At 37.8% G+C, this 9,895-nt stretch overlaps 1 protein-coding gene across 3 annotated transcripts; it reads left to right on the top strand.

Annotated features, from left to right (window-relative positions):
* The first annotated feature begins 2,713 nt into the window (after positions 1-2,713).
* On the top strand, positions 2,714-8,962 carry LOC139152747 (zinc finger protein 761-like). Of its 3 annotated transcripts, none has more exons than XM_070726067.1 (2): positions 2,714-2,961; positions 5,299-8,962. In XM_070726067.1, the coding sequence occupies exon 2, from the start codon at positions 6,366-6,368 to the stop codon at positions 7,443-7,445; it is 1,080 nt and encodes a 359-aa protein (XP_070582168.1). In that variant the 5' UTR covers positions 2,714-2,961; positions 5,299-6,365; the 3' UTR covers positions 7,446-8,962. The 3 variants fall into 2 exon arrangements, with proteins under 3 accessions (XP_070582168.1, XP_070582170.1, XP_070582169.1); XM_070726068.1 differs by having other exon boundaries at positions 2,726-2,864.
* The last annotated feature ends 933 nt before the right edge of the window (positions 8,963-9,895 follow it).

Raw genomic sequence — 9,895 nt, 5'->3', positions numbered from 1 at the left:
ATGATAGAGGTGAAAATTCCCCGAGTTTGTCAAGCAAATCCCTGACAATGGGTTATGTTTTGGAATATACGGTAAAACCTGTCCAAATTAAGCCCTACAGGGACTAAGAAAATTGTTCGGTTTGGAGAGGTGTTCGGTTTATAGAGGTCCATTTTAAATGTAGAGTTCTATTGGAATGGGACTTGGCAAAGGATTGTTTAGGCAGGTTTCCAGTTTAGACCGGGTTCGGTTTAGGCAGGTTTCACTGTATATAGGCATTATAAATTTAACTGAGCAGAAAAATTTCTTATTTTGCTTCTTAGAGTACAAAATATACATCTCAAAAAGCACAAGACATCACACAGGGGAAAGATTTTTGTTTAAACTGTGACCGTAAATATGCATATTAATTTTAACTGAACACAAAATGGCATGGTTGCTTAAAAATTAGTTTTAACATGCAATTTTCCTATGTTTTCTCATTGTGATTCTAATGGTACAAAATATGTATCTCAAGAAGCAAGAACCATGACAGAGGCGAGGAGAAATTTTTATGTTTAAACTGTGATCCACACTTTAGGCATTCTAAATTTAACTATTATAGAATGACTTTGGGTGTAACTGATGGAATTTTCCTATCTTTTCTCATTGTGCTTCCAAGACTCGAGTAAAAAATATGTATCTCAAGCAGCATTACATTTTAAAGGGGAGGTTAGATTTTAAAATGTGATCCACACTAGTCATTCAAACTTTAACTACAAATAAATTAAATAATTTTCAAAAACAATAGTCGGTTTCAGCATGCAATTTTCCCATACTTTCTGATTTAGTGCTTCTGAGGACACAGTATATATCTCAAGAAGCACGTCATAATTAGACAAGGGGGTGGGTGATGGTGTGGAGAGAGTGAGAGAGATTGTTATGTTTGAAAGTAGGCATTTTACGTTTAGGGACTGGTCAGTGTCTTCAGCCTGGGGGGGCCGGTGGATTCATGGGGGGGGGGTCACCCTGTTTTTGACTTTGGTGATAGGGGGGTCACCATGTTTTTGAAATGCCCAATAGGGGGGGTCAGTGTGTTTTTGAATTTTGACACAGGCTCATCATTGCCTAAAATGCTAGTGTCAGCCACAAATTTCATCATTCAGTTGTATTTTTCGGCGCGCCCTTCGGGCGCGTAACTTTAATAATCAGTCATATTTTTCAGCACGCCCAACTTTAACATATCAAGCATACATACATCAGAGATATCTGTATGTTCAATATTTTTCAGCGTGCTCTTCAAGCTCATTACTTTAATATATCATACATCTTTCAGCATGCCCTTCAGGTGCATGACTTTAATATACAAGGCATATATATCAGAGATATCAGGATGTTTCATATTTTTTGGCGCGCCCTTCGGGCGCAATACTTTCAGAGATATCTTGATGTTTGCTAAGTGAAAGTGTACCATTATGAAATCTGCATTTCATATGAAAAGGATGACAAATTCCTGATACTTTTCTGTTCTCTCTGTGAGAATTCAGTATGAGAAAGCAACATGCACAAATATTTCACAATATATATTTGATACAGTGACTTATTTTAGAGATAGAAAAATGACAAGATATCTTTCCTTCTCATTGATGCAATTATTTTCCTTTGTTTCATAGGTTTTCTGTAGAAAGATGCTTTTTTATGACAAAATAACAGTTAAAAAAGGCAGTTTTTGTCATTATTAGCTGTGCTTTTATGGTTTCAATGTTACACAAGAAAAGGTCCTCTCAGACACTGTATACATCAGATTTGGCTAAAAAAGCTCTCTATGGCTCCTCAGTAGATTTAATTGGATGGTTGGCAAGTCTTAACACCCATCAAAGTTTTTGATTCACTGCTTTTTCCTCTTTGATATTAATGATTGACATCCATTTCTGTACAACAGTTCAGGACATCTGGTTATGCAGAGAAAGTGTGAAATACATTCACAGCTCATTCAAAATACAGCTCATTCAAAATGTACTGTATTTAAACTTTAAGATTGACACTTTGAAATTCCTATCTTACAACTGACATGTCAACAATTTCACTAAAACATAGAATGACTATTTAAAAATAAATATTATGTAAATGTAAAATATAATATATATATATATATATATATATATATATATATATATATATATATATATAATCTATGTCCATCTTTTGTTTTACCTTTGTCGCGCCCGGGGGGGGGGGTCACCCTGTTTTAGAAATTTGGAATAGGGGGGTCACCTTGTTTTCAAAATTTGGAATAGGGGGGTCAGCCACTTTTTGACGTCGGCAAAAAATAATCCACCGGCCCCCCCCCCCCCCCAGGCCGAAGAAACTGACCAGTTCCCTTACCTTAACAGAAATTGACAGCATTAAAAATGAGTCTAGCATGCAATATTCCTATATTTTCTGTTTGAGTGCTTCTATTAAAGGATACAAAATATATATCTCAAGAAGCACCGTGACGTCATAGAGGGAGGGGAGAGATATTGTTATGTAGAAAATGTAGGCATTCTACGTTTACCTTAATAGAAATTGACAGCATTTAAAAATGAGTTTAGCATGCAATTTTCCTATATTTACTGATATTTACTGATTGTGTTTCTCAAGGTGCAAAACAAGTATCTCAAGAAGCACGTCGCTTTGATCTTTGAAATGACACACGCGTACAACGCGTACGAGGATGAGTCCCCTTACACGCATGCGCACATTTATGCTTCCGATGCCTGCTTCCCTCATCATTGCTTCCCTCCTCCAGCATTCCTCGAGAGCCTGGTCGCTTAGACCAGCACGCAGTGCAGTCTATCCTCTCGACTGTGACTCTTTTCCCGGGATCTAATCTTCCAGGACGGACTGTGCTTCAACCTGCGTTGGTAAATACTGGTAATATCCTAGAGTGAAACAGCTATGGCAGAGCGAACCATGAAATCATCAACTATATCAATGAGTATAGATTCACTCTTTGATCGGGTATGTACAAGCAGGGAGGTACAGTAGCAGTACAGAAATTGATGTATCATAGGTAGCCCTGCGTACAGGTCTGTGTGTTCCCGGCGTTACACGGCCTCCTGTACAGGACGTATAACGCCGGGAACACACAGACCTGTACGTAAGGGTATATCATAGGGGATTCGCGTAACGACTAGCCAGCTGCTGCAGTGCTCCATGTAAGGCGTCTTTGGGGTGCACCATTTGGTTGGGGAGGGGGGGGGAGGGTGGTGCTTGGGATTTTTTTGAAAAAATAAAATAGTCGGCAGGTGAAGAAGGGAATAATAGAATCCACACGGTCTGACATGTTTCCCAGAAGGAAGAAGGTGGAAATATGATGGGCCATATGTGAACCATCAGTGATGAATTTTGTATGATTTATGCACCAGTCATAAAGAATATAAAAAATTAAAATGTATTTCATGCCTAATACATGTATATCAATCAATAGATGATAACTTGCATCCAATTTATTTGTGGCAAGCTTGAAGTGCAGTGGTCGTCGCGCTGCCCATGCTCCTGAGGGGGTCCCCCTGTTGAAAACATATCCAAGAATGCCGCTCTGAGTTACAGGTTGATCACAATTTTTGCGATATTGCCGCTTGTTAAAGTGGCGGGCGATCTGTAACAAGCATACGAATTATAACTTACCAAATCTAACAATAAAAGGTCAATTAATCTAAGTTAAATATCTGCTGAATATTGAACAGTAATTACACACTGTATTGAAATCACACTTGATCATGATTTTCTTGAAGTGGGCTCAGCTACTGTTATCGCTCAAGCCAGTTGGTAGCTCCATGCTGAGCGTACTTGAGAACACTTACCCGTACGCATGTATATGCCAAACACACTATCAATGACAAGGCTCTAGTCTACGACATCGCCAGCAAAGACTAGAGCTTTTATTTCCAGAGGCTCAACAGGAGGCCAGTCAACAATAATGCAAGTGACAGAAATCTACAGCTCACAGAGCAATGCCCGCTGCAGCAAGAAGAATCTGTTCCATGGTCTGCATGAACATCCGTGTCAAGAGAACCGGGTATAATATGGTGCGTTACACTCGGCTGAGAATCCGACTCCACTTCGAAGTTTACCCCGTTATGTGGTGCAAACGAGAATTCTGAGTACAGGTATCAAGTCAAGCGAAGGACCTTTCTTAGTTCTTTTTGTTGTGTGGAGTTATCTCATTTGAACGAGGATTCAGACCTGCTCAACAATCAGGAGGTACAACAACAAAGTTTGCACAGCACCGATAGGCCTACACTAGGCTGTTGTATCACTGTCATGACTGTTGTATAGTAACAGGATCTCTTGACATGTCCCTATGTGTAGCTGTGCAATTTTCCTGTCATATGCTGCAAAAACCCGCGAAAACTTTACTATTTCTTGCCACGTATTACTAGAAGAAGTTAGCAATTATGATCAATAGTGGGTGTGTGTCAAGTCGTCGTGGGGGCAGTACGTTATAGGATTGGATTCTCTTATATCTGTGTACATCAATGTGGTCTCCCTTATCGCAGCAATAGCATCTCATGTCCTGCTCTGGCTTGCCGATCTTAGTCTTGAGTGTAATGTTTGTGTGAGGCATTGTGCTTGTTGCTGGCCTAAATATATATACAATTTTGATCATTTTAGTGATATTTTTTCGCTGTACTTTACATAGCATTGTGTACAACCCGCGTGACTGCGCGCCATCAAACCCCATTTTCTCAGCTTGACTGTGTGCAGTAAACTCAGTGACATAATGTGCCAAGTGTATTGTCTCAATGTTCATAGCCTTACATGATTTTATAAATAGAGGCATTAACAAAGTGACAGACTGCTCCCGTCTCACTGCGATTGAAGTTGTGAAGACTTAATATGTTTACAAAATTTATGTTTATAAACAAAAAAGTCGCGCATGCGCAGCGCGATGACCACTGCACTTTAACTATTCTGTCAATACTTTCCCCTATTGTGTTACGATACTATAACACACCGTAATTGGAAAAGTTAAATACTCTCAGTTATTGCTCTATAAAAAAAGCATTTTGACCATTGCTGTGTTTTTTTTCCTCACCATTCTACTCATATGGATATTTCAGCTTATTGCATTTGATTTTATTTTTAAGAGATATGTTACAAAGATGAATGAAATTTGGAAATATAAACCTCAGATCAGTTTTATTGTTTTAATAAAAATCTGAAAATTTTTAGGGGTAAAATCTCATATTGACTTTTAGTTGTTGTTTTCTGTGAAAATTACAGCAAACAATTGTATCTAAAATATTTCATTGAACATTACGACAATAATGAAAGTTTATTTGTTCTTTCCAGGGTGAAGAATTAATAGAAATGCTTGGATGTCAAGTGTTTATCCTTGTTTCACAAGATGGAATCTGGTCTAGTTACATGGGAAGTGAATTCTTCCTGAAAGAATTCTCTTCTTCCGGATTGAAAATGAAATCACAGGATGTTCTCAGAAAAAGGACAAATGTTAAGATGCAACATGATTTCCACTTTGTAGAAGATGCTGGACACAGTCAACAAACATTGTACAGAACACAGCAAAGAACTTATCATATCAACAATAAAAAATCTTCAAAGCATGAGGATGTTGAGACGCCTCCTTGCTCGTTTGACACACTTGCCAGGGCACCAAGTACTGAGAATATGACAGGAGACTGTTGCATAGTTACCAACACCATGAACAGTTGCTTGGAGACCAACCGCCAAAATGATTTGAAGGATGTGAAAAGAGAGCAAACTGAAGAAATTCAAATGGAATGTTTTTCCAAAGAAAAGTTGGTGAAAGAGTCATACTTGGAAATTGGTGATGAAGGAGAAACAGCGACTAATGTTACTATAAAAACCGAGGCAAATGATGAAACTTCTGATACAGGAACAATACCAGATATGGCTGATGCAGAGATGATTTTGGCAAAGGTTTACAGAGGAAATGTTTCTTTGTTGCCAGGCAACCATGGCTGCAATGAGGAAAAGAGGGAGAAATCACCTGATGATCATGGTGGAAGGGTGTTTCAAAATGTTGAAATAAAAACAGAGGATACAAATATCGAGTCATACTTGAAAATTGATGATGAAGGAGAAACAGCGACTAATGTTACTATAAAAACCGAGGCAAATGATGAAACTTCCGATACAGAAACCATACCAGATATGGCTGATGCGGAGATGATTTTGGCAAAGGTTGACAGAGGAAATGTTGCTTTATTGCCAGGCAACCAAAGCTACAGTGAGGAAATGAGGGAGAAATCCCTAATGGTCTTACCAGACGGGTGTTTGAAAATGTTGAAATAAAAACAAAGGATACAAATATTGAATCAGAGAGGGTGCTGTTGACAACCCAGATAAATCAAAGCTGAGTGAATCAATCAAGGCAAATGCTGCACACATACATCATCTTGGAAAAAAACTATTCTGAGGAAGATTTCAGGCTTCACAAAGAAAAGATAGAAACGATGTTTAAAGAATCAAATGAGAGTAAACCACATTTATGTGAAAGGTGTGGTTTATCATTTAAGAATCTAAATGGACTGGAAGTACATCAGCAGAAAGCATTATGCTCTGAACGTAAATGCCAGTTTTGTGGAATGTGTTTTCCAATCAAAGCCTGGCAAGAACACTTACTCGAAAAACATGTGGCCAAGGTGACCATCTATGGCTGCCACATCTGTGAGAGAAAATTCATCTGTTATCATTCCCATCGTGATCATCTAAAAGTTCATGAATCGGAGAGGAACTCTCTGATTTGCAATGTTTGTGGAGAGACATTCAATAGATTTTCCACATTGAAACTTCATCAGCTTGCACATAAAGGTACAGAGCTTAAGTGTGAATACTGTGAGTACACAACTTTTGTGAAACATCGCTTGAAGAGTCATATGAAACGACATTTTGAGAGAGGAAAGTTGGAATGTAAATTCTGTGGCAAACACTTGAATAATGGCGTTTGTCTCAGCTCCCACATCCGAAGATTTCACATCAAGTCCAAACATCAGTGTAGTGATTGCAAGAAGGAGTTTTCGTTTCTACCTGAATTGAATAATCACAGAGCTCGACACCATCAAGACAATGTTGAAATAAAAACAAAGGATACAAATATTGAATCAGAAGAGGGTGCTGTTGACAACCCAGATAAATCAAAGCTGAGTGAATCAATCAAGGCAAATGCTGCACACAGACATCATCTTGGAAAAAACTATTCTGAGGAAGATTTCAGGCTTCACAAAGAAAAGATAGAAACGATGTTTAAAGAATCAAATGAGAGTAAACCACATTTATGTGAAAGGTGTGGTTTATCATTTAAGAATCTAAATGGACTGGAAGTACATCAGCAGAAAGCATTATGCTCTGAACGTAAATGCCAGTTTTGTGGAATGTGTTTTCCAATCAAGCCTGGCAAGAACACTACTCGAAAAACATGTGGCCAAGGTGACCATCTATCGATGCCACATCTGTGAGAGAAAATTCATCTGTTATCATTCCCATCGTGATCATCTAAAAGTTCATGAATCGGAGAGGAACTCTCTGATTTGCAATGTTTGTGGAGAGACATTCAATAGATTTTCCACATTGAAACTTCATCAGCTTGCACATAAAGGTACAGAGCTTAAGTGTGAATACTGTGAGTACACAACTTTTGTGAAACATCGCTTGAAGAGTCATATGAAACGACATTTTGAGAGAGGAAAGTTGGAATGTAAATTCTGTGGCAAACACTTGAATAATGGCGTTTGTCTCAGCTCCCACATCCGAAGATTTCACATCAAGTCCAAACATCAGTGTAGTGATTGCAAGAAGGAGTTTTCATTTCTACCTGAATTGAATAATCACAGAGCTCGACACCATCAAGACAATGTAGCCAGTTTCATCTGTGAACAGTGTGGCAAAGGTTTTCTCTCTAAAATTCTGTTAAATCGTCATCTCAAAAAGACTCACAATGAACATCCTGTACAGTGTGAGGTTTGCGGGAAACAGTTCAAGCACAAATCAAGTTTGCAGTTACATTTAAAACTTCACAATAAATATAGACATCAAATACACCCATGTGAATTTTGCCCCAGAAAGTTCATGAGCAGATCAGAGGCCAAAGTGCACATGAGGTCCATCCATTCTGAGGAGAGGCCATATCAATGTCAGTTCTGTGAATATTCCTGTAAATTAAAGGGAAATCTGACAAGACATACAAGAACACACAACAGATAATGAGTTAACAACTAAAGAAAAGTCGGCTAATTAGATAGGAGAGAATGCAGGGGTCAATTTTTGAATGTTCACCATTGATAAAGAGTCGTCATGCAATTTACATACTTCAGGCAGTATATGCCTCAAAATTGAAAGATTTGGACTTTTGCTCAAACTTTCCTCAAGGAAACCTTCAAGGAAACTCTTTCATTATCAAAAGTAAAAAGACCAAAAACGGATTGTTTAAGTTTGAGAGTCTGAATATCTGCCCCTGAGACAGATATGATATCTTAGATTTACTCCAGGTGTCAATTTCTAAGCAATAGCTACAGTTCATGTCAACAGCCAAGTAGGCAGCAATTAACTAAAGGTGAAGCAGCTTGCTCAATATTGATGAAAGAGACACCTTGGGTTTCCTCCCATGGTGATACCAGTTATGGAAATTAACTGTGAAAACTTTAATTTAATGCAAACCTAAACATTGAAATTAATGTATGAGTAGCAAATGAAATACTTAATCATAATGAACAGAAATCCACAGGAAATAAGCGTAAACATGTAAGATTTATAAGTGAGTGCACCTTTTTATGGCAGTGATCCAATCAGTAATGCCAAACTTTTTGATAGTAATATTTGCAAATTTCTTAAAATAAGGGCAGACACATATAAAGAATATTCCTTCCTTGGAGTAACTTCTTGTCCTTTAACTTTACAAATTTTCATTTTTTTTTGGACCAATTTCTCATAAAGTGTATTGTTATTTTTTTCTTTTCAATAAATCTCCAGGAGATAATTGCTAGTTTGTCTATGTGAGTGTTATTTGTCCCTGTCTACTTTGAGTAAAATCAGTTCCCATTTTTGTGTGTCTAACTATACAATCAATAGAGTATGAGCCACATTTCATGCCAATTAAAACACGTAAATTGCCAATTATGCATACTACAGTCCGTGATTTTCACCGGTTTCTATAATCAGGTCAGAGGAGAGACATAACCATAAAGAGTGTATGTCACAATACAAAAGCAGACCTTCCCAGTTGTCACAGTTGCATCCCTATGGCAGGTTTGCATCCATATGACATACTCTAGGTATGCGCGTACAGGTTATGTGAGCAGAGAAGCTGGATCGAGTCAGTCACCAAGACTAGCAGCATTGCAGTGTAGGTCCCTATGAAGGCGCGACATAGGCTTTTTCTTTATTATCCCATAATATTGTCTAAGATGTCTAAGTTAGAGAGTTTCAGGAGCATGAGAACAAAGTGATCTAACATGGATAATATTATCCGATAAAACAGCATGTTGGCATCGGCCACTTCCTCACACATGTAATATTAGACTCTAACTTAGATATAAGATGATATTATCGATTTTATCCAATAATATCCAATAAAACAGCCAGTTGGGCATCAGCCACTTCCCAATCCTTCTAATATAACTTAGATGTTAGACAATATATCAATTTTATCCGATATTATCTGATAAAACGAGATGTCGGGCATCAGCCACTTCCCTACCCATTAATATTAAACTCTTACTTAGATGTTAGACAATATTATCAATTTATCTGATATTATCCGATAAAGCAACATATCGGGCACCAGCCACTTCCCCACTAGTCTAATATTAAACTCTTTACTTAGATGTTAAATTCTCATATTAGACGACTGAAGGTATTGGCTGATGTCCAACATTGTGTTTTATTGGATATTATCAGATAAAATTGATAA

This window comes from Ptychodera flava, chromosome 16, assembly GCF_041260155.1.
Source record: "Ptychodera flava strain L36383 chromosome 16, AS_Pfla_20210202, whole genome shotgun sequence".
Taxonomy (NCBI): domain Eukaryota; kingdom Metazoa; phylum Hemichordata; class Enteropneusta; family Ptychoderidae; genus Ptychodera; species Ptychodera flava.
The sequence above is the reverse complement of the archived record's forward strand: the minus strand, read 5'-3'. Positions and strand labels throughout refer to the sequence as shown.